The sequence below is a fragment of the Haliotis rufescens genome, unplaced genomic scaffold, assembly GCF_023055435.1.
Source record: "Haliotis rufescens isolate VD_foot unplaced genomic scaffold, xgHalRufe1.0.p SCAF_14, whole genome shotgun sequence".
Taxonomy (NCBI): Eukaryota; Metazoa; Mollusca; class Gastropoda; order Lepetellida; family Haliotidae; genus Haliotis; species Haliotis rufescens.
The window spans coordinates 34,940,042-34,965,142 of record NW_025963824.1 but is presented as its reverse complement, the minus strand read 5'-3'; the positions used below and the strand labels follow the sequence as shown (position 1 = coordinate 34,965,142).

Below are 25,101 nucleotides of genomic sequence, written 5' to 3'. Positions count from 1 at the left end.
GAAAACGGAGTGACCGTTTGATAAATATATATGATACACGACGCACCACCTACATGTTGTGGAGTCCCGAAAGTTATTATGTTTGTATAGTTGAGTCATTAATAAGAGACGGTCCCTTGTGGCATAAAACCCACCTATGTTCATAAGGGATATTAAATAAAACAAACACAAATAATAGATAAAAAAAACACTATTATTTTGCCATTTTATCTCCGTTTTGTTGCACGATGGTATATTTACAATCCTAAAATATCCAGTGTATTATTATATTTAACATGATACCCACAGTCAATGTGTAAAATGGCTGAAGTTTTCACTTTGGCAATTTACAACAGTCCAAAATATGTCAGACATTTTACGATTAGTTTTCCATTTATTATATTCAGGTAACGAATACCAAACATGTTTATGCTCTATTTCATCACTCAGTGACTGAAAATGATAGGATTAAAGGAAAACGAAAGTCAATGTATATTTTTTATATGTTTCGAGCTTTTTATCCCAGTCTATTGTGACTTTTAACCCCTTTTGGACGTCTTAATAACTTTAAGTCAGTCTGACGGGAAATAACTCTAAACTGATTGAAATAGTGTGCCGTTTTGTAAATTGCCTAAGTGAAAATTACACTCAGTTTGCTCATTGACTGTAACATATCTCCATTTTGACAAATATAATGGTATGGATATATAATACACTGGATAGTCCAGGGTGAAAATAGAATCAAGAATTTCAAGACGTTTTTCACAATCATAATGAATTAAAAGTTATATATTATACATTATAGGCTTCCAAATGTATCTCCAATTAATCGACAAGGGGTTAGATTTGGCGATTTTCGCTCACAAATCCTTTAGATTTACATATTTTGTGATTTTATTTCGACTTATATCAGCAAACTGTTTAACTACTAAATGCAGCGTAAAATCCTTCCCAAGAATAATATTACTTTCACGTAATGGTGTAGGGGAACTAACTCTGTGTGAATCTAAGATTATCTTCTCTTGCACACTCAGCAGAGGGCGCACTGTTGACATAAACACCGGCTCAGCATGGCGAAGTTTGTGAGACAGGGGTTGACAGGTAAGTTTGTTAAAAAATGACTTTGCAAAATTTAAAATGTGTCTGTTTGTGATCTGAGGATACACTCATTTAGGATTTGACAGCGAATTGAAGATAAGTCAGTCAATGCATGGCCATTTATGTGTCAACATATTAACACTAACAGAGACCAACGACGGCAACGTCACATGCAACTCCGTCACGGTCGAGCAAACAAGTTCCACAATACGACCTCGCAGTGCGGAATTTGATGATGTGTTCAAGTGAAGAGCGTTATATGTAACAGTCCTACTTTACGACCCAAACGATCTATCGTATTGTAGATTCTGTACCCAGACAAGTTGGAAGGTCATGCACATAACGTTCATCTGTGATAGATGTTGAATATTAATTTTGTTATGAAATACAGCGTTAGAAATTGGCACTAGTCCTGTAGTCCTTGCCAAACTGCACAATAGTTAGGTATCACGGGACTAGTAGAAATTTGCCCTTCTTAGGGTTTTGCTATAGATCTATGTCATCATTATAATGTCTAGTGGACTAAAACTTAATTTCTATCGCTGAAATAGATCTCTATAGGGTCACAATAAATATGTTTTATTCGAGTTTCATCCATATTTTTCAGAAATACTTTTTTTTAAACTAATGTTCATAGTATCGGTGTATAGATGGTACATACCATGGAGATTCCGGGTTAGAACTCGTCACGACAACTCGGCTCAGTGACTTGCAAGTCATCAAACAACGAAGGGATGGATCATTGCTCATGATGTAAATCACTGGATAGCTGGTCTGGACTTGATTATTTACAGCAGACATTTTGCTGAGTGCTACATTAAAAAACAACAAACAAACTGCACCAGATGTCGAAGCATGCCCTTCACATGAAGCATGAATGTTTCATAGCACTTCTATATCGTTGATTACCCTGTTTTGAATGACACATGTTTTCGAACAACCATATTGATACTGATATATCTGGTTATATGAGGTTACAGTTAGGTATGACATTATGAAAGCTGCCGAGATTTCACCCATCCAGCTTGTTAAAAACAGGTACCGTATTCAACGAATAAATAAGTCTTGTGTACATTGATCAATCTGAAGGAGTGCTTATTGGGATAGTTCACTATCCAATATATCAGCAAATATCGCTGTGGGCGCTTATTAGAGCGGGGCGCTTATTACGTCGAATACGGTAATGTGACTCCTGTGCAGCGAAAGTTTACAGAGGAGGCAGTGAGATCATGCCTTTGTCCTGTTTATCAAGGATTATTTTTCTAACTAAATTCTGTTGTTGAAGACAAATTTATGATTGGATTCTTTCATCCCTCAAAATATGTCAACTGTTCAAAATTACGGTGTGCAAGTATATAAAGAAAGAAGGGATACTCTTTGTCTGTAGGTTCTTGGGGACAGGCAGTAATGTGATGTGTTTTCTAGTGATGCCGGCAGGGATGATCAACTCAAAATAATTTTTCAAGGCCTGATGATTATGGTCTTTAGTAGGGCTGGGACGAGTCCAAATTTACAACCCAGGTACCCGACCCCCTATATCCCGTGAAGATCTGGGGTAGAATAGGTCTTCAGCTACCCATGCTTGCCTTAAAACGCAACTGTGCCTCCCATAAGAGGCGACTAACGGGATCGGGTGGTCAGGCTCACTGACTTGGTTGAAGCATGTCATCGATCCAAATTGCGTGGATCCATCCTCATGATATCACTCACTGGATTGTCTGGTCCAGGCTCAAATATTTACAGACCGCCGTCATATAGCTCGAATATTGCTGAGTGCGGCGTTAAACAACAAACCCAAACCCCTATTACCTGACCCTACCCTGGTACTTGCTGTAGGTGTCAGGAGTTTGAGACAAAATGTCTGATTAGGATTTTTTTTACTGTAACCCTGGCCCAAACTATTCAGATACAAACGATGAGATCATGCTTTCACTGAAGTTGACTGAAGCTTTGTCTTCACTCAAACATATACAAGTCAGAAGGGGTTAACCTCTTTGGTCATGTCGACAAGGCGTCCGACCTCTGATCAGAAGGTCCGTGGTTCGAATCCCATCACGGGACTCGGAAATTTTATGGCTGCTACATTGGCGCCCAACGTGGGGCTGAGCACATTCATATTAAATTTGAGCAAAATAAGCCTCAGTACCCTACGATGCGGCCCAAGACGTGCCTTCTGTTGACGAGGGAGTATTTAGCAGGGGGCGTGGAGTCATCCCACAGATGACATCCTTACCTTGTCAGCTTGCTGACGTAGTTAACCTCTTTGGTCATGTGGACAAGGCGTCCGACCTCAGATCAGAAGGTCCGTGGTTCAAATCACATCATGGGACTCGGAAATTTTATGGCCGCTACATGTGCATTGTCAGAGAGAAATGCAAACATTAACGACTTCTAGTGAAACCACTGAGCTGTAGTGAGTTTTTGTCTTAAACAATGTATCACATGACTAACCAGGGTCTGGGAAGTCCTGTGGGTACCCGGGTGCTAATTAGGACCCACCCTGGAACCCGTCACAGCACTAGTCTTTAGGATTACAATCTGTGCCAAAAAGCTTTTGAGTCTACAAGGCCGGACTTGGCTCTTAGAATCCAGTTTTTGACAATTTAGTGTTAACAAATGGGCTATTCAGTGGTAGAAACTAACCGTTTTAGTCCACTAGTCCTTATAATAATAACACATAGCAAACCCCTTTAAAGTGGCAAGTTTCTACTAGTCCTTGTGATACCTTAACTATTGGGCAGTTCGACAAGGACTACAGGACTAGTGCTAATTTCTAACGCTGCTATTGTTAACTGATGGTACTAATTGTGAGGAGTTGCGTTTCTGAAACATTCCATCCTGTTATTGTTGGTTCAAATCCCAGATTCACCCTAATTATGTTTCTAGGTTTGTGAGCACCAGACCTATCCTCCTCGGTTTCACGTGTCTTTGATCCCACATAAATCTGAGACGTGGTTTGCTGTAATTCTGTCTTTAGCTTTATATTTGTTTGTAAATATTTTGATATGTATGTAACTATTTAACGATATGTTGCATAAAAGGACCAGAAAGCGTACCTGAAAATCTATACTCAGGTTTCAAATTACCAGCACATGTTGCTTCAAGCATGACTTGTTCAGCTTCTAAGTTTCAATTCAATATAGGCTAAACTCTGTACTGGATTTCATAAAAGGACAACAATTGATCACATGTTTCAATCTGATAAGTATTGATTCTGAAAATCTGGAGTTATGTCCAAAGCATATTACTTTTACATTGTATATTTCAACGTCATTCATGTTCTGATATTACTTTTTATCAATGCTATCTAATTTTCAATCAGGAAAATATAATGTGGTGTCTTTATTAGCAGCAGTAAAGATTTCATCAGGCAGTTTATCTGTACATTCAGCACTTGGGACGTTTGTCGAGTGATGCAGTAGACCTATTGTCAGCCGTATCACAGCCTCAGCAGCTGTTCATCCATTGTTTCCAGTGTGTTGTCAATTTGAGTGACATGTGTTAATAAAATATATCACACAGGTATTAATACTCACTAACAAGCTTGGACACGTTGAAATAAAATTCTGGCTTTGCATGACCCGCAATCCCTTAAATATGTTAAATTTGTCCCACTTCTAATATTTTTGTAATTTTAAGCACTGTTCAGAAATGCCTTTTTCAGGTCAAATTTAGTTTTTGCACCCGATTCCAATTTGCATCTGATACCATGCCGTTCATTATATTCAGCAAAACTTAGCAGTAATCACCAGGGCCTTGGACACCATTTCTTAAGACTTTAAGCTGCAGTGGGCGTGGCCAAGAGAGGTCACATGGTACATTTGAGTCATATATTTGTAACATACCTGTATTAAATAAATCAAAATCTAGAATTGCCTATTTATATGTTGTGTGTAAAGTTCAGTGATGTTTTTGCTATACCTCGACAGTTCCATTTTTTGTGGTTTCGTAAAGATGAAAAATCTATACTTTAAAGAAAATTATAATGCTGTTTTAATTGAAAATAATTTATCTTAGACATACTTTATTTCTTATACTTCAACCGTGTACACTATGTTGGTGATATCTTGGGAAAAGTATCTTCAAATCCACTGACAAATATATACTCTTCAAAAAAAGAAACTTGACATAGATGTAAAACCACTTTTTGCCAAATATCTAAAATAATTACATTAAATGAGAACCAAATAAGTCAAACAGAAAGATGATGTGTCTATAATTCGCAAAAACACATGCAAGGCACATAAACGTAGCGTTTGGGGATCAATTTTACAGCTTCATCCAAACGCAACCGCCTGTAAAAAACGTGCAGCACAGGATCCTGCATTTAGGCATGCAGGCTATTTTACAGCTTCATCCAAACCATGCAAACGCAACCGCCTGTAAAAAACGTGCAGCACAGGATCCTGCATTTAGGCATGCAGGCCCCCCTGCTGAATGGGTATAAAAATCCACATCATGGCTGTTCATACAGTCCTTATAACGGCAGTAGAGGCGGTGACAGAATGCCAAGACTGAATGCAGCTCAATGGAACAAGGCCATTTGGAGATTACAAGCTGGAGCAACTCAGCAAGAAGTGGCCAGGCACTTTGGCGTATCCAGACAGACAATCTCCGCACTGTGGACCCGATACAACAACACCAACAGAGTTGACGACAGACCAAGGTCAGGAAGACCAAGGGTGACAACCCAAGCACAAGATCGATACATCCGGCTGCGACACCTCCGAGACTGCACTACCACTGCCACGTCTACAACCACACAGATCCCTGGGGTACGCAGAATATGAGATCAAACAGTACGCAACAGACTGAGGGAGGCTGGACTTTTTGCACAAAGACCTGTTCGACGTCATGTATTGGCCCCACGTCATCTGGCGGACCATCTGCTTTGGTGCCAACAGAGGGTTAGATGAGCACGTGCAAGGTGGAGAAATGTACTGTTTACTGACAAGTCCCATTTCCTACTCACACGTGCTGATGGGTGCACACGTGTCTACAGACGTCGGGGTGAACGTTACGCCCCCAACTGTGTGCTGCAGGTTGTCCCATTTGGCAGCGGGAGTGTCATGGTATGGGCCGGAATTCATCACAGTGGTAGGACGCCTCGTGCATTGACAGGTGTGCGTTACAGAAACTTGATCCTACAGCCTTACGTTCTTCCTCACGTCAACGTTCATGGCGACCAGTTCCAGCAGGACAATGCTCAACTGCATACTGCATGTGTTTGTCAGGACTTCTTACAGCACAACAACATCCAACATTACCTTGGCCAGCCCGGTGACCAGATTTGTCCCCCATTGAGCATCTGTGGGATGAGTTGGATCGACACGTTCGCAGAAGGAATCCAACGCCCCAAACACTTCCAGCGCTTCTTGATGCGCTTCAGCATGAATGGCAGCACATCCAACAGCGTGTTATTGACAACTTGATTGCATCTATGGATCGTCGGGTGTCAAGCGGTGATTGATGCACGTGGTGGGCACAACCGATACTGACATTTTCTGTACCCCTGTGACATTAACTGTATCGTGTACGTGTGTCTGTCTAGGTGACACGATTAATGTTTTGAACATTGTGTACATTGATCTTCAAACAGTGTTTCAATTATGGTTTCTGTGTCCTATTTTGAAACAATCGTATTATAATTACATTTTGAAAGTCAGTGTCAAGTTTCTTTTTTTGAAGAGTATATTTATTTTTTGGGGTGGCAAGTTTTTGTTTAAAAAATTGGAAACAAGAGATGAAACATTTAGTGACTGGTAGTGGTTATGTATTGATGATTGTTTGTTTAATCAGATTAATAAAGATTGCTGACAAACTTTGCATTTTCACTGGACAATTACATGATAGTTGAAATGAAATAAAAATTCAAACGGGCAAACAAACAAAACAACTTAGTTTGGGGAAGTATTCAGTATCTCACGACATCACTGGTTTCTAAACATACCGGACCCGTGAAGATGTGGGGTAAAATAGGTCTTCAGCAACCCATGCTTGCCCTAAAAGGCGACTATGCTTGTCGTAAGAGGCGATTAACGGGATTGGGTGGTCAGGCTTGCTGACTTGGTTGATGCATGTCATCATATTCCAATTGCGTGGATAGATGCTCTTGATGTCAATCACTGGATTGTCTGGTCCAGACTCAATTATTTACAGACCGCCGTCTTGCTCGATCCAAATGACTCCTTAGAAAAAAAAATACCCAATATAATATGTATGCAGTATATATATTAATGTAGCTGTGATTAAATGCTGATGAAGATTAACCAGGAACTAGGAAAGAATAAAGAAGTTGAAATGCATTATGTACTCCCCAGGGAGCTGAGAATGATTGTTCTCCATTGACCGGGGTAATAAACGTCTAAGCGCTTAGAGCGTGCTTATGCATGGAGGACAGTGCCATATAAAGTAGTAGTAGTAGTAGTAGTAGTAGTAGTAGTAGTAGTAGTAGTTCTCCATTGACCGGGGTAATAAACGTCCAAGCGCTTAGAGCGTGCTTATGCATGGAGGACAGTGCCATATAAAGTAGTAGTAGTAGTAGTAGTAGTAGTAGTAGTAGTAGTAGTCATTTACCAACTTATTTGTTCAAATTGTCACCATCAAGAGAATGGTTTTGCTCCGCTTTGCAAACATATTGAAAAATCTATGTTGAGCACAGGGATAAGTTGACTCTTGTTGGTTGCAGGATGGCTTCAGAAGAGTGGGGGTGGGAGGAATGTGGGCGTGTCCCCGGCTCTGTGTGCCCCCACCCTCCAAGTTGGCGACACCAGGAGGCACTCCAGCTCACACAGGTAATGCATGTGGCATTCATGGAAATTATGGTCTTGGTATATACTCTAAATCTTGAAATTAACGCGAGCGTGAATTAAATGCGATAAATGCAGGTGTTCTTTGCTCGCATTAATTAACTTCGCATTTATGTCTCCACATGACTAGCAACAACAAGACGGCCTCACTGCACACTCTGGATAGCGGAAATACCAACACAAACATGGTTTATTGAGCAGTAGTTGTAACAAGTATATCGCAATGTCAGACAAAGAATAGGAATTACACAATAGGCATCCGGGGTCAAAAGTTCTACCCACTCGTGTCAAGCTTGTTGACACCTTATCTGCATACCAATCAGTGAACTGTTGGTTCAATTATTTTATTGCCTTTGAACTTCCTTAATGCCAGTCAACAGAGTAAACATATATGCTGTGTGTTGTTTTTAGGAAAACACTGTTTACTGTTTTTACGGAAGTGCTAATAAGTGTTGCTATTTGCTGTTTGATTGGATTAAGTACAGGCTATGCATCATTCCACTGGGGATGGGGTCGGGGAGTCGCATTGATATTGAGTTGCATTTTTGGCAAGGGGGCAGCAGTCATATTAATTTGGAGATGCATTAATTCCCAGATTTACAGTATATCGACTCAGAAGTATCCCGATATATCAATTAAGAACATGTTTTTATTAGTCTGCATGTCTATTGATCAATTACCATTGGAGATCTGCTATTAAATGCTCTCTATGAAACTAGTCTCATCTATTAAATGTTTAATATTGAATTTTCTGCTTTCTCATTGTCCATCTTAGCTGTGGTAATATTAATAAACATAAGCATTTCTGTGTCAGTGAAATATTGCTTTTGTATTAACATTGATAAATTTGTATTAATACAGTATCAACATAAATAAAATACTGGTACATTGTTATCATGATATGAGGTGGCCTCCCTTCTCTAATGCGGGGGCACGGGCGGCCACGTCATCTAAGGCACCACGATTCGCTGTGCAGGGTTGCGTCCCTTGGGCACGCCAGAAATCTATGATTGTGGGTTCGATTCCTGATTTGATTATGTTTCTAGGTTTGTCAGCACCATACCCATGCTCGTGGGTTTCACCGAACTGGTAAACATCTGAGACCTGCATCCATCACGTCGGGCTTTCCTCCCACATTAAGCTGACAATCCGTGATATACCTGGAATACCATTAAAAGTGGCGTTAAACCCAACTCACTCACTCACTCACTCACTCACTAATGCAGCACTGCTTGTATTACATCTGGGGAAGCCTACCTGTATAGCAGCCCTCCTGGGGAGTCCAGGTTAAGATAAGGGGTGGGGGGGTAGCCCTCTGTTTACAGCATTTGCTGATCTCGCCAAAGACCCGGGTTCTACTCCCCACATGGTACACTGCATGAAGCCCATTTCTCGTGTGCTCCCCCCAGTGTCAAAAATAACTGCCTTCCTGTGTGGTAGCCTTTCTGTCCGGCAGCCTGAAATGTTCACCACCTGCCCGACTGCCTGGCAGGTAATTTTAAGACTATTTCAGCGATAGAAACTAACAGTTTAGGCCCACTAGTCCTTATAATGATAACATATAGCAAAACCTCTAAAAATGGCAAATTTCTACTAGTCCTTATGATACCTTTACTATTGGGCAGTTTGACAAGGGCTATAGGACTAGTGCCAACGCTGTATTTAGTTACATATCCAGTTTTTTTTAACTCCTAATTGTTTGCTTTATGTCAGCTGAATCAAGAAGTGATTGTGTCTTTTAGTTTTTGCGATTTTTTTTAATATTAATAATGTGGGCAGGCAACTTTGAAGATGGTAGTCAACACTTATGGTTCACCTGCCCTACTGTTATGGTGGGTTTTATCATTATTTTGAACACTGGCCCCACCATGGTATCGCTGGAGTATTGCTAAAATATGCGTTAAACCATCCTCACTCAGTCTAGGTTAGTCCAGGTCCCTAGCAGCCTGTGATTGTCATCAATTGGTGAGTGGTCACGCTCGGTGACTTGGTCAACGTGACCTGATGGCTTGGTTCACAATGGTTGCCTCGTCCAGATTTGATCATTTACAGGCAACCACACAATATAGCGGGAATATTGCTGAGTGCAGCATTAAACAGTGAACAAATAGATTGTGTTGGTTTATTTTGCACTTTATTCATTACCTAAACAGTAGATTATGGTGGAGACAGGTAGCCCAGTTGGTTCAGGTGTGCATGGTTCTGTGATCATTGGTTCGAATCTCTCTTTCGCCCTGATTATGTGTCTGGGTTGGTTAGTGTCATACCCTTGCTTGTTGGCTTCACCAAAATTTAGGGCTGGCAAAAAAGATTGATAACCAGAATTTTCATCAATGGAAAGAAATCTTAACGATTATTGATATGAAAATTGTGTCATTGATAATACCTTACATAAACTAAGGTGATGAAATTAAGTTTAGATTCACCATAACTGACTTGTTATTGTCAATAATGTCAATTGCTGAATATGTTATGTCTCAAATGTCCACAAAGTAATCCCTGCATAAATGTGCCACCACATACCAGTGGAGTGAAACATGTTGATTTCCTTCAGGTTTTTTTTGTGCATTTACTCAAAGATACTTCTCTGATATTTATCGATAATTGATTGATATTTGGTTAACAATTATCGATCTCTATGATCTGCATCGATGGCCAGCCCTACCAAAGTCCACGTCAGAAATTAAGGGGGTTCCCGAGACCTTGAAGTTTGCTCCTTTAGTTGGCAAGGACCTTCTGACTTTCCTGCTCAATTTCGAAAATTGAAAGTGGTTAATGTCCAAGACCTTCATATGACTGAAATACTGTTCTATGTGGTGTTAAACCAAACTCACTCATGAAGATTATTTTAACTGAATAATTATGTTCTGGATTGAAATTGTAACCTTTGTGAAGAAGAATTGAAATCATGTACCATGTTTACAAAGATACTGGTTGTGTCATCAGTTTCCTCCCTGTCAGCCATGACAAGCAGTCCTCTGATGTCACACCTCCGCTGGAGGATTCCCCAATGGAGTGCATCAAGGAATGTTTGTGCTCTGTCAGTGTATCAAATTCTCCAAAACAGTCAGACAACCGGACTGGCAACATTGCAAAGTTCCAAGACCAGATAAAATGTCTGTTCTGACATTTCTAGACTAACAAATAAAGTAAACATGAGAATAATACTGTTTAATGTTAGTTCTCAGAAAGTAACAATAATCTTGTGGATTGTCAACTTTGTAACTTTAACAAAACTTTTTCAAAACTGATCGTCCGTCAGCAAAATAGACCATCTTGGACTGTCGGGCGGGTATTTTAAACACTGGCTTACTGTCGGTTTTCTGTTGTTAAAATTGAAATTTAAGGAAATGAAGGTGAATGATTTGTTTTAGAAGCTGACATCTAAGCTCAAGAACCGATCCTTAGTTTAGATTGGGCAGTCAAAGCTTGTTTATGGTTGTCCTGATGCAACCCTCTGTGGAAAAATGCTCAGATCCTAACACATAAATGTTTTGCATCGGGGTAATACACATGTGGAATATTCCCTGGCCTGGGTAGATTCCGTGGCAGTACAGGTCCTGAGGACTCCAAGCTTGCTTTAGAGTCAACTACAATGTATTACCGGTGTTATGCTGGGTGGCGAGGCTGAGTGCGTGTCATCGTACCTGATGACGTAGGTCTTGCTTGACAACGGTATACCGATCTATACCGAAACATTGCCTTTATTTACCGAAGCAGACTTGTTTTTCACCATTACCGAAGACGGCAGCAATGGATTTCATTATATCTTAAATGTCATCAAAGTAATCCATGCAAAAATGTGTCACCAGTGACGTGAAATATGTTGTTTTGCCTCTGACCTTTTTTCATATTTGCTCAAAGTTACTTTCTCTGTTATTTATCGATAATTGATTGTTATATAGTTAACGATTATCGATCTCTAAGATGTAAATTGCTAGCCGGCCCTAATCCAGTGTGCATCATATGTGGAATGAAGCATTATTTTAGTTCCAATTTCCTCATTTTCAGTGGCAAGCCCAAGACAGGTATCCTCATGTTGAACCTGGGAGGTCCGGAGAAGACGGAAGATGTCCACGACTTTCTGCTGCGACTCTTCCTGGACAAGGATCTCATTCCCCTGCCTGCACAGAGGTAACTTGGTGAACGCACGCACTGACACACGCACCTACACACACTCACTCACTCACTCACTCACTCACTCACTCACTCACTCACTCACACCTACACATCCCTACACACACACCTACACACACACCTACACACACACATACACACAGACTGGTCGGCTTGGAGTAAGTATAATGTGGGGAATTCATGTTAAATTGCGGCATGGTATCTCAGTGAGCTAGCACTATAAATCGGCAGCAGTCCTCCCGCACGCACGTACACATGCACGCATGGATGCATGCACGTCGCTATATAAGTGCAATAATCCTGGTCGTGACGTTAAACCCACTTTCACCTCAAAACCTGCACACTAACACACACACACACACACTAACCATGCTAACACACACACACACACACACACGCACACACACACACACTCACACACTCACTCACTCACTCACTCACTCTCACACACACACACACACACACACACACACACACACACACACACACACAAACTAACCATGCTAACACACACACACACACACCTATTATGATAAAGAAAATATTAATCAGTCCAATTTGTTAACAGACTTCATGGGTGGACATTCTTTTACAAAAGTAACAACGAAAAAGCTTCAGGTCTGATAATCTATGCAGTATGGTGTTGAAGGAATGTCGTGATCAACTCTGTCATGTTTTCAACAACATATTTTAGACTTCTATCCATATTAATGTTATTCCTTTACTTTGGAGGACATCTAATGTTATCCCTCTTCCAAAATTTTCAAATCCTTCAGTTAATAACAATTACCGACGCGTTGCTTTGACATCCATACCTCTGGCCTCAAAGTTGCAACTAAAATGGTCGCCAATGCGACCTAAATTTCAGTTTGTCTACTGTCAGCCAAATGACTACCTTGAAAAATATCTTGTGGCGACTAAATTCTATTGCTACACGTATGTAGACACAAAAATAAATAACAGCTGATCTTGGAAAACATGTCTGCTAATATTTGTACTTGCAAATAATTCCTCCTAAAGTCGACAAAGAACCGAAGTACATAAATATTAATGTGATCAGTACTTTATTTTAGTTGACAATGCTCAACGGATAAGCAAGGATATACCTACATAATCTAGAAACATAAATTACATCATTGTTTGAGTCACAAGTAACAAAAATCAAGTACAGTTTCCACTAATCTACAATTCCAAGACTAGTGCTATGACTTGTACATATTATAATAGTTATTTGATAAAAGATAATTTCAAATGCTTTTGGCTACCTACAATATTTGCTTGACTTTTTGATTTTGCCACTGGCTACCTGGAAAAAAATACTTGTAGCTATATGACTACTTGGTAAAAATTTACACTTTGAGACCTGTACTTATGAAATGCCAGGACAGACAGAATATTTACTTGACCCACATGAGTGTGCCTACATGGCCAGGAGAGCGGTAGAAGATGCCATTCTTTCACTGTTAAACAACATAAGAGGCGACTAACAGGACCGGGTGGTCAGGCTTGCTGACTTGGTTCTTGCATGTCATAGTATCCCTATTGCGTGGATCGATGCTCATGCTGTCAATCACTGGATTGTCTGGTCCAGACTCAATTAATTACAGAGTGCTGTCATATAGCTGGAATATTGTTAAGTGTGACGTTAAACAACAAACAAACAAACAAACGAAACATGTTTTTGCCTGTGGTTGTATTAGTTAGTGTTTTATTTACGTACATATTTTAATGTCATATATTTTCTTTTTTTTCTTATTCTAGTGCTAATTAGCTGTGCAATATGAAATTTCCCTGAGGATATTAAGTCTTATCTTCATTTTCTTAAAGAAAGAGTTATGTGAATTGGATGCAGTGATCTCAATAGTCATAGAGTTAAAAGACGTACAGTAAACTACGGTTATAACAAACTCAAAGGGACCACTAATTTTAGTTCGTTATAACCGTAGTTCGTTATAAGCATATATACAGCATATACAACAAATGTCCGGGACTAAAAAATAAGTTTGTTATATCGGTCAGTTCGTTATTAGCGTGTTCGTTATAACCGTAGTTTACTGTATTTCATATATTAAACCATGTGCGTTTTTTATTTGGACTCTCCACCTCAGTGCCTCTCCTCCTTCTTATCATAGCATCAGACACACCATGTACTTCTTCATAAAGGGTTATGATCTGAAAACAGCGTTGTATGGTAACAGGAATTTAACAAGACATGTCAACCACAGCATATGTATGTCCATCCATGATTTTATTGAAAGTAGTGGTAGGTTTGTACATTGAGTATAAATAAGTATATACCCATATGACTGTAGTGTTGGTAACATGAGTGGTCTTCTTATTATGAAGACCCGTGAAGATCCGGGGTAGAATAGATCTTCAGCAACCCATGCTTGCTGTAAAAGGTGGCTATGCTTGTCGTAAAAGGCGACTAACGGGATCAGGTGGTCAGGCTCTCTGACTTGGTTGATGCATGTCATTGATCCCAATTGCGTGGATCGATGCTCATGATATTAATCACCGGATTGTCTGGTCCAGACTCGATTATTTACAGACCGTCGTCATATAGCTGGAATATTGCTGAGTGCGGCGTTAAACAACAAACCAACCAACCAACCAAATCTTATTATGAAATTTGTATTCCTTCTTGACCTTAAAGTTTTGATGTCTACACATGTAGCTATGTAACAAGGAGCGGTATTTTCATAAGCCAGTGAGGCTAAATATGTTAAAATGAGTACGAGGTATGAACGTTTCAGTAGTTATGTTGGATGTGTTGTAGTAAGCTGGCTCCCTACATCGCCAGGCGGCAGACACTAGAATAAGTTATAAACATGATAAAGGTTTCAGTAGTTGTGTTTGATGTGTTGTAGTAAGCTGGCTCCCTACATCGCCAGGCGGCGGACGCCCAGCATACAGACTCAGTACCGCAAGATTGGCGGGGGTTCTCCCATCAAGCGATGGACGGAGACACAGGGACGAGGCATGGTGGAACTCCTCGACAAAATCAGTCCAGAAACAGGTGAGTTCAGAGCTACAGATAAACACCGTATTTGCGTAAAATACCCCCCCCCCCCCCCCCCAAATATTCAAAATCCAGTAACTTTCAATTAACTTGTGTACAGAAACACATGCATTAAATGAAAAACTCAAATGTATAAAAACAGCTCACGTAAATACCCAATGAAGCTCTTTCAGCATGTGTATAGTCTGGAAGGTAATTTAAGGTACCGACGTTTACTACAATATCTGAAAAACTATCAGACCTACTCCGGTCAAAGTTGGTATGAGATTATTAAACAGTCATACATAACTGGATATTACATTTAAAAACAATCGGTGCATGAATAAAAAATCTGTCTATTTAGCTATCACTATATTTCATCAACAACCAGACCTGTTCGTCACGGTAGGAACTAGCATTCATTGAAACATCCATCTGCATAATGCTACCCCTGCGTCACAGGGCCATATGACACAGTTGAACCAATCAACTCAACTCGAAAGGGTGCACAGGAATCACGCACGTTAAGACGCCCAACGCTAACACCGTATTCGCGCGTGTGTGATTCCCGTGCACCCTTTGAGTTCGTTATAACCCTAGTTTACTGTAAAATAGAAGCTCACCTGGAATTGAAATGTCTGACGTCTTTCAGCTCCTCACAAGTTCTATGTGGGTTTTCGATACGCCAACCCTTTGACGGAAGACGCCATTGAACAGATGGAGGAGTAAGTCACTAAGTCTGTCTTGTCCAGAAATAGGGCTGGTGGGGAAACCTTGTGGTTAAAGTGTTCACTCGTCATACCGAAGGCCAGGTTCGATTCCCATCATAGGTACAGTGTGTGAATCCCATTTCTGGTATCCCCCGCCATGATATTGTTGGACTATTGCTAAAAGAAGTGTAAAACCATGGTCACTCACTCATTGTCCAGAAATAATAGACTCGGGAAGATGATCTGAAATATAAAAAAAGAAAATAAAGACTGGAGGTCTTAGTTGGGCCACATAAAACAATTACTTACAGATTGGTTTTGGAGTTGGTCGGGGCAGCTTAATTAGGCGAATATGGAATAGAGAAGAATGTATTTCCAAATAATACTGTGAAATATAGATGTAGCTTGCTGGGTGAATGAGGGATGCTGGTGTACCCAGTATTTATTTTCATATTTTTGAATTCAAGAAAATGAGTGGCTTTTTGTCACTTTTAGCAATAATCGAGCAATATCATGGCTGGGGACACCAGAAATGGCTTCATGTTTTCCATCCACATGGGAAATCAAACGCGAGACTTTGGAGTGAAGAGGGAATGCTTTAACCACAGGCTACTCCACCGTCCGGGAACTCTTGAAGATAATGATTCCTTTGCCATTAATTTTTTGTCATACCTATTAAAAAGGTTGAATATGCACTTTTTCAATCCCTGATTTATCTGGTTCAGACATTGCCATCATGTAGCTGGAAAATAGTTGAGTGTGGCCTAAAGCAACTTCACATAGTTGATGTTATGTTATGTACAAACATAATGTTATGTTTCAAACAGGGATGGCATAGAACGAGCTATCGCCTTCACCCAGTACCCACAATACAGCTGTTCTACAACAGGAAGTAGCCTGAACGCCATTTACCGCCACTACATGAGCCGACGCACCCCTAGCAACCTTGTGTGGAGTGTCATCGATCGCTGGCCAACACACAAAGGTCTTGTTAAGGTAACCAGGTATATTTTTGTTGGTGAGTGACTGAGTGAGTATGGTTTTACGCTGCTTTTAGCAATGTTCCAGCGATATCACGACATCCGAAATGAGGTTCACACATTGTACCCATGTGGGGAATTGAACCCGGGCCTTCGGTGTGACGAGCAAATGCTTTAACCACTAGGCCACCCTACCGCCGCTTTTTGGGGGTGAACTAACTGCATCAGTAGACCATGAAAAAGTGAGGTGTGTAAATGGAGAATTTGGGAGGAATTTTTGTGGTTCGATTCCCATACATTTTATACCAAAAGACATTACAAGATGGAACTTGTTGTTTCCCTGCCTGTTGCTTGACATTAAAAGGGGATAAAACAAGGACTGGTCTCCGCAGAGTCAGTATACTGTGTCTTAGTGGTGCTTCAGTCCTTCACAACCTCAGTTAGAGTTTCTGAAAGTTTGTCTCAACAAGAAAAAGTCCACATTAACTTTAACATTCAAGTTCCCTCAATGGTACACACTTGTTGGTGTAGATGCTGTGGTGCTTCGAAACTACAGGAAGCAATATCCACAACAAGGATTGTTATACTATTGCTATTCTGTGGGTGGTGCGGTAGCCTAGTGGTTAGAGCGCTTGCTCGTCATGCTGAAGACCCAGGTTCAATTCTCCACATGGGTACAATGTGTGAAGCCCATTTCTGGTGTCCCCCGACGTGATATTGGTGGAATATTGCTAAAAGCAATGTAAAACCATAGTCACCCACACACTATTGATATTCTGCCTTTGGAACTGCCCATTTACATTCATTTTTAGATACAGTGAGTGAGTTTAGTTTTATGCCGCTTTCAGCAATATTCCAGCAATATAACGGCGGTGGGCACCAGAAATGGGCTTCACACATTATACCCATGTCGGGAATCGAACCCGGGTCTTCAGTGTGACAAGCGAACGCTTTAACCTCTAGGCTACCAACCGCCCCTTTTGAGATACAGAAATGATACATACTGTAATGGTTCACTCGCTTGAATGGAGAATTTGGAAGTCTTCATGCTGATTGGCTGATTAAAGGCCACCTGAAGTATTTGTCAGATCTTGATGCAGAGATGTATAGAGTGACATAGATGATTTCAATGAAATTTAGGTGCGATGTTTACTGTATTTTTGTGATTTGTTTACTTTCTTTTTCCAGGCATTTGCTGAAAACATAAGAGACGAGATTGCCAAGTTCCCGGAGGAAGACAGGGACGACATTGTGATCCTGTTCTCTGCGCACTCACTGCCCCTCAAGGTGAGGGTTGTGTTTGTTTGTTTTACGCCGCACTCAGCAATATTCCAGCTATATGACGGCGGTCTGTAAATAGTCCAGTCTGGACCAGATAATCCAGTGACTGACATCATGAGCATAAGTCCACACAATTGGGATACGATGACATGCATCAACCAAGTCAGCGAGCCTGACCACCCGGTCCCGTAAGTCAACAAGCTAAATCACCTTTTAAGGTAAGCATGGGTTGCTGAAGACCGATTCTACCCCGGAACTTCACGGGTCAGGGACGACATTGTGATAGGTCATGTGATCCTTTCTAATTTCAGAGGTTACTACTCTAACAGATTATTAAGAAGACATAATTCCTGCAAGTACCATACCTCTGTTATATCATTGCCATTATCCTGTTCGCTCGTCATGCCAAAGACCTGGGTTCGATTCCCAACATGGGTATAATATGAGAAGACCATTTCTGGTGTCCCCTGCTGTGATGTTTGTGGAATATTACTAAAACGGTGTAAAACCATACTCACTTGCTGTATTTTGGCTGTCATCACACTATAACAATCTTTTAGATTTTCCACAGAAGTCCTCTCCATCATCAGCTGACCCTGAGTACAGACTTGTCCTGTTCATCCGACACTTGTAAATCTGACATTTGGCTTTATACGACTCTTATGATGGAAAACAATTATATCAGTGCTATTTGAACGCGACAATCCAATCACTCATTAGTCTCGTTAATCCGACACAGTGATCAGCTTACTCCATGATCATCTGCCATGTGTACACGTGCCCATGATTTGATGTGAGACGAGTCAGCTAGTGGCCCTAGTTGTGTGTATAATATGTAGTGTAGTTGTGTGTATAGTAACCGTAAAAGGCGACAATGCTTGTCGTAAGAGGCGACTAACAGGATCGGGTGGTCAGGCTCTCTGACGTGCTTGATGCATGTCATCGATCCCAATTGCGTGGATTGATGTTCATGATGTCAATTACTGGATTGTCTGGTCCAGACTGGATTATTCACAGACCGCCGTCATATAGCTGAAATATTGCTGAGTGCTGCGTTAAACAACACGAACCATGAAACAGTGTATACTAGTCTTCCTGATGCACAGGTGGGAAAGGCTCACTCTGTGTGCTAGAGTCACAAACTCACATTTCCTGAGTACACTTAGCACACTTTTGGGGGAGTTTTGACATTTCAGTAATTGTTGTATATTGTTTTGTGACAATATGTCCAACATAACCATCTCTGGTGTTGTACAGGTCGTGAATCGTGGAGACCCCTACAGCACTGAAGTAGCAGCCACGGTACAGAGTGTCATGGAGGAGCTGGGCCACAGTCATGCCTACAGACTGGTGTGGCAGTCCAAGGTAGGGGAGCTTGGTCACAGTCACGCCTACAGACTGGTGTGGCAGTCCAAGGTAGGGGAGCTTGGTCACAGTCACGCCTACAGACTGGTGTGGCAGTCCAAGGTAAGGGAGCTTGGTCACAGTCACGCCTACAGACTGGTGTGGCAGTCCAAGGTAGGGGAGCTTGGTCACAGTCACGCCTACAGACTGGTGTGGCAGTCCAAGGTAGGGGAGCTTGGTCACAGTCATGCCTACAGACTGGTGTGGCAGTCCAAGGTAGGGGAGCTTGGTCACAGTCACGCCTACAGACTGGTGTAGCAGTCCAAGGTAAGGGAGCTTGGTCGTTGTCACATCTACAAACTGGTGTGGCAGTCCAAGGTCACCCAAAAATTATGATTTCAACATAAGCCTCTTTTTCATCCAAAAATATAACACATTTTCTTTGAATAGTATACAGTCAAACAGGGTCCTGTAAAGATCAGGGTTCGAATTTGTCTTCAGCAACCCATGCTTGTCTTAAGAGGCAACTAATGGCATTGAGTGATCGGACTCGCTGACTTTGTTGTTGCTTGTCATCGTATCCCAATTGTGTAGATTGATGTTCATGATGGCAATCCCTGGATTGGCAGGCCCTGACACGATTGCATACAGACTCCTCATATAGTAACAAATCTAGCCCATCACACAGTCTACCAGTGAACGCCTGTAGTTGTGAGATCCTAATCTGCAGGTGGGGCCGTTGCCGTGGTTGAGTCCGCAGACGGACGAGGCCATTAAGGGGCTGGTGACGAGGGGCCGGAAGAACCTGCTGCTGGTGCCCATCGCCTTCACCAGCGACCACATAGAGACCCTGTACGAGCTGGACCTGGAGTACGCCCAGGAGCTGGGAGGAGAGGTAGGCTCAGTGAGGGGATGTACACAGTCTTCCAGTCACACAAGCTTGTGGACCGCCTCCATGGTCTAGTGGTAGAGCGTCCGCCCGGAGAGTGGAAGGTGCGGGGTTCGATCCCTGACCGCATCATACCAAAAGACGTTAAAAGATGGTACTTGTTGTTACCCTGTCTGGCGCTCGGCATTAAGGGGTTAAAGCAAGGACTGGTCAGCTCGGAGTCAGTGTGCTGTGTCTGATGTCTGAGTGGGGTATTCATGTTAAACTGCGGCATGGTATCTCAGTGGTCTAGCACTATAAATCGGCATCAGTCTGGTCTAGTACAAGCAGCCACACACACACACACACACACACACACATGCATGCACGTCGATATATAAGTGCAATAATCTTGGACGCGACGTTAAAACCGATTTCACCTCACCTCACAAGCTTGTGTACCTATGTTACTGATATTCTGGTGAGAAACTTTCACAGTATAGACTTAAACAGTAATTTGTTTAAGGAAAATGAACAACTTCTGGTTTATTGAATACAGCGACATTTGATGTAGATTCTTACCAAGCTGGAGGGACAACAACCAAGTGATGTGAGGTATGCATGACATGTTGTGATAAACAGCAGATTAACATTGTCAGAATCTGCATCAAATGTCACTTTGTGCAATAAACCAGAAGTTGTTATCCATTAAGTTGTCATTTTTCAAAATTATTTGCCATCTTCTACAACAGCCAGTCAAACAGTCATTTGTTTACTATTTGGAGATACTAAGTAGAGATGCAAGCAGCGATTTCAGACTCCACACTCCTGTTTACTGCATTGAGCTTGAAAACATAAAAGAATTGGTTTTCAGGCAATGGCTTTTGAAAACATAGTGCATGAGGCAGTGGGTTTTTTGTTTTATTCGTTGTTAAAATGAATATGTAACCAAATAAACAATTGTGTACAATCATCCTGGGAAAGGGCCTCCCTACATTTTATGGAAAGTAACTTGTTCCTATCCATAAGAAGTGTCATGTATTGAAAACAACCAGGAAGAACATGGTTTGGTTTTGCTGACTAACCAACCTTGATAAGGCTAAAAAACACTGACTATTATGATAGGCATTTCTTAGAAGGTGAGAGAAGACAAAGTAGGCAAAAGTTTATGAATAACAACTTCTTTCTTATTCTGTAATAGCAACATTTTCAGTATAGATCCTTTTACTGTGGTCTATTTAACACTGTTACTGTATAATACAGAAGTTGTAATCCTACTTTTGTCCACTGTGTCTATATGGGCTACTAGATGTGCTTTGTAGGTTTCCATCCCTGCTTAAGGCTAAAAATATAATAGTCTTGGTTCTGAGGCACTGCCCACATCATTATAAAATTCACTGCACATTTCGTTTTTGTTTCCATTTTCAATTTTTTTTATGCATTGTGTTCAAGTATTAGGATGTTTATATTTTTTTGAAAACGGAAACAAAAACAAAACGTGCGGCAGATTTTATGATGATGCACATGGTGCCTGTGAATCACGACTATTTTTTTTAGCCTAATTTGTTGTCGTTGTTTGCTGATGGGCCTCCTTGTGTTGCCAGGTGGGAGTGAAGAACATTCGGCGGGCAGCATCCTTGAATGACAACCCAATCTTCATCGAGGTATGTAGATCATTATGAAGCCGTTACACGCAAGTGAGTTTGGCTTGACTTTGCTTTTCCAGCAATATCACGGCAGGGGACACCAGAAATGGGCGTGATACATTGTGCTCATGTCGGGAATGGAACCCAGGCCTTGATAAGCTCTCCTGATTCAACCGCCCGTCAGGGCTAGTGGAGATTCCGGGTTACTAGGCACCTGGCGATCTGTGTTGGTCGTTACCATGGTTACAGATGACCAGATGGTCTGTGTGGACAAGCTCATCGACTGACTTGATTGTGTTTCATTGTACTCAGATGACGTGGACCATTGCTCACAATATCAATCACTTGATTGTTTGGGTCATTATTTACAGTCCACTGGAATATTGCTGAGTGCAGCCTTATACGACACACGTACTAAGGTCCCCAGCAGCAGGTGCTTGTCATGATAGGCCACATGGTGGATAAGGTGGCGAGACGGTGACTTGGTTGATTGTGTGTCATATTGACCACACGGCCTAGATCGTTGCTCACCTCATCTCAAGACCCATGAAGATCCAGGATAGAATAGGTCGTCTGCAACCCATGCTTGCTGTAAAAGGCGACCGGGCTTGTGGTAAGAGGCAACTACCAAGATCAGGTGGTCAGGCTCGCTGACTTGGTTGACGCATGTCATCGTATTCCAATTGTTTGGATGGATGCTCATGACGTCAATCACTGGATTGTTTGGGTCATTATTTTCAGTCCAAGGAATATTGCTGAGTGCAGCCTTATACGACACACGAACTAAGGTCCCCATCAGCAGGTGCTTGTCATGATAGGCCACATGGAGGATAAGGTGGCGAGACTGTGACTTGGTTGATTGTGTGTCATATTGACCACACGGCCTAGATCAGTGCTCACCTCATCTCAAGACCCATGAAGATCCGGGGTAGGATAGGTCGTCTGCAAACCATGCTTGCTGTAAAAGGCGACTTTGCTTGTGGTAAGAGGCAACTACCAAGATCAGGTGGTCAGACTCGCTGACTTGGTTGATGCATGTCATCGTATTCCAAATGTGTGGATCGATGCTCATGATGTCAATCACTGGATTGTCTTTCTCAGATTCGATTATGTACTGCCGTCATACAGCTAGAATATTTCTGAACAACAAACAAACACAATTAGTATTGTGACATCACTCTAAGCAGTGAATATAGCATGTAGTGTCATGACAATTATGTGAGGAGTGAAAGTTTGTTTTCACTCCCTCTCTATCTCTACAGAGTTGTCCAACAACAAAACAACAAAGGTAACATAATAATTTAGTTAGCAGACAAACAACAACAACATATTAATCATAATAATAATCAGACTGCCTCCGTGGTCTAATGGTAGAGCGTCCGCCCGGGGGGCGGAAGGTCCGGGGTTTGATCCCCGACCGCTTCATACCAAAAGACGTTAAAAGATGGTACTTGTTGTTACCCTGTCTGGCGCTCGGCATTAAGGGGCTAAAACAAGAACTGGTCGGCTCGGTGTCAGTGTACTGTGTCTGAGTGGGGTATTCATGTTAAACTGCAGCATGGTATCTCAGTGAGCTAGCACTTTAAATCGGCATCAGTCTGGACTAGTACAAGCAGCCATACACACACACACGTGCATGCACGTCACTATATAAGTGCAATAATCTTGGACGCAACGTTAAACCCCATTTCACCTCACCTCACCTCATAATCATAATCTTGTTCCAGGCGATAGCGGACATCGTGAAGCAGCACTTGTCCACGCAGAAGGTGTGCTCCACCCAGCTGCGACTACGCTGTCCCATGTGCACCAACGCTACGTGCGGTCTCGCCAAGGAGTTCTTCCATGATCAGCAGGGACTGCTAGACGCGCTGCGAGCTGAAGACGAGCAACTCAAACTTGGCGCCAAGTCCTGATGGTCTCTGTGTGATGGGAGTGGGATATGCTAGGTGTTTGATATTGGATCTGAACTAGATGAAGCTTTATTGATGCTGTGGAACTGAAACAATTGCAATAATATTTAATGTCATTAAAATCAGATCTTAGTGCTGCCTTTGACACAAAAATCTCAGGACATCCCATTACAGTTCACGTCAGAAACACCACTCATCCGACCAATCAGACTTTCGCTACTGAGTTCGTGACAGTGAAAGCCTGAATGTGTTTTCTAGAAAATGTTGACATGAGGCTTTCTGCATGAAGGTAAAACAAACATATGAATGGAGCCTGCATAGACCGTGGGAAGTACGGCAATACAATCTCGGACATGTATTAGACATTCCAGAATTTTCCTTTGTTTTCAAATTTTGAATCAAGAAGTTTGTGGAAGTATTTTTGCCATAAAACTCAAGAAAGCTGCTTTCTGATTGGCCAATGTCAATTTCCTGTTATTAAGTTCATTGGTTTATCAAAGTTTGTGTCAGGTCATTCTGACCTTCCTCAGGTCGTTCTGACCTTCCTCAGGTCTTTGTGTAACAGTAGTGAGCACTAAGATCTTACTCATTTCTCACTGATGACAACACAGTGGGCTGGGAAGGGTAACTCAGGTACTCGGGTTGGGTGGGTACTGAGTAGCACCTAGATACTCACGGGACTACCCGGACCCGTGGCTAGTCACGTGATATATTGTTGAATGACATTAACAATAAAACTCTATGGTTATACAGGACTACCCGGACCCGTGGCTAGTCACGTGATATATTGTTGAATGACATTAACAATAAATCTCCATGGTTACACTACAAGTAGCTACTGTTCACAATTCTTTCTGACTATGCAAGCTTTCGTTCTGACTATTATATGTTCGAGTAAGGATAAAGCGTCTATCAACTTCAGTATGCATGATGAGATCATTCTATACGTGTATCTAAAAAGTGTTTGCCAGGGCTGCAGTAAAACAGTTCCCATGTGGTGTTATTTTTTTACAGATGGAAATAAATTGTCATGGGAGTAGTGAGTTGACAGGTCTACAGCTGCTGTGTTGAGTTGTTCAACTGTTAGTGTGAGTTGTGATGACCTCACAAGGCCTGACACTTGTTTGTTAAGGTTTAGTTCTGTAGGAAAGAAGGAAGGACGTTCACAAGAGTCTGTTGTTGAGCATAGAGTGTCTTTGCAGAATGTTTATGTTTGAAACATTGTTTGGCATTATTTGGTATATTTTGTGGTATTTTTATGATTTCTGCATAATATGTGTGATGTGACAACCAATGGCTATGTAGCAGGGCTCTAGATTACACTGGGAGCCATTG

The 25,101-nt window shown here is 41.5% G+C and overlaps 1 protein-coding gene across 2 annotated transcripts; it reads left to right on the top strand.

The window, feature by feature from the left end:
- Nucleotides 1-990: 990 nt before the first annotated feature.
- On the top strand, nt 991-24,514 carry LOC124113568 (ferrochelatase, mitochondrial-like). Of its 2 annotated transcripts, XM_048395350.1 has the most exons (12): nt 991-1,080; nt 7,766-7,871; nt 11,898-12,020; nt 14,803-14,826; nt 14,918-15,042; nt 15,677-15,749; nt 16,562-16,730; nt 17,903-18,001; nt 19,253-19,360; nt 20,070-20,234; nt 21,812-21,871; nt 23,581-24,514. In XM_048395350.1, exons 1-12 carry the CDS (start codon nt 1,050-1,052, stop codon nt 23,767-23,769), a joined length of 1,272 nt encoding a protein of 423 aa, XP_048251307.1. In that variant the 5' UTR covers nt 991-1,049; the 3' UTR covers nt 23,770-24,514. The 2 variants fall into 2 exon arrangements, with proteins under 2 accessions (XP_048251307.1, XP_048251306.1); XM_048395349.1 differs by lacking the exon at nt 14,803-14,826 and having other exon boundaries at nt 14,894-15,042.
- Nucleotides 24,515-25,101: the final 587 nt, after the last annotated feature.

Coding starts and splice junctions, on each gene's coding strand:
- LOC124113568 (XM_048395349.1), top strand. CDS start 1,050: ATGGCGAAGTTTGTGAGACAGGGGTTGACAG. Junction 15,750..16,561: donor GCCATTGAACAGATGGAGGA/GTAAGTCACTAA, acceptor TGTTTCAAACAG/GGATGGCATAGAACGAGCTA. Junction 19,361..20,069: donor GACTGGTGTGGCAGTCCAAG/GTAGGGGAGCTT, acceptor CCTAATCTGCAG/GTGGGGCCGTTGCCGTGGTT.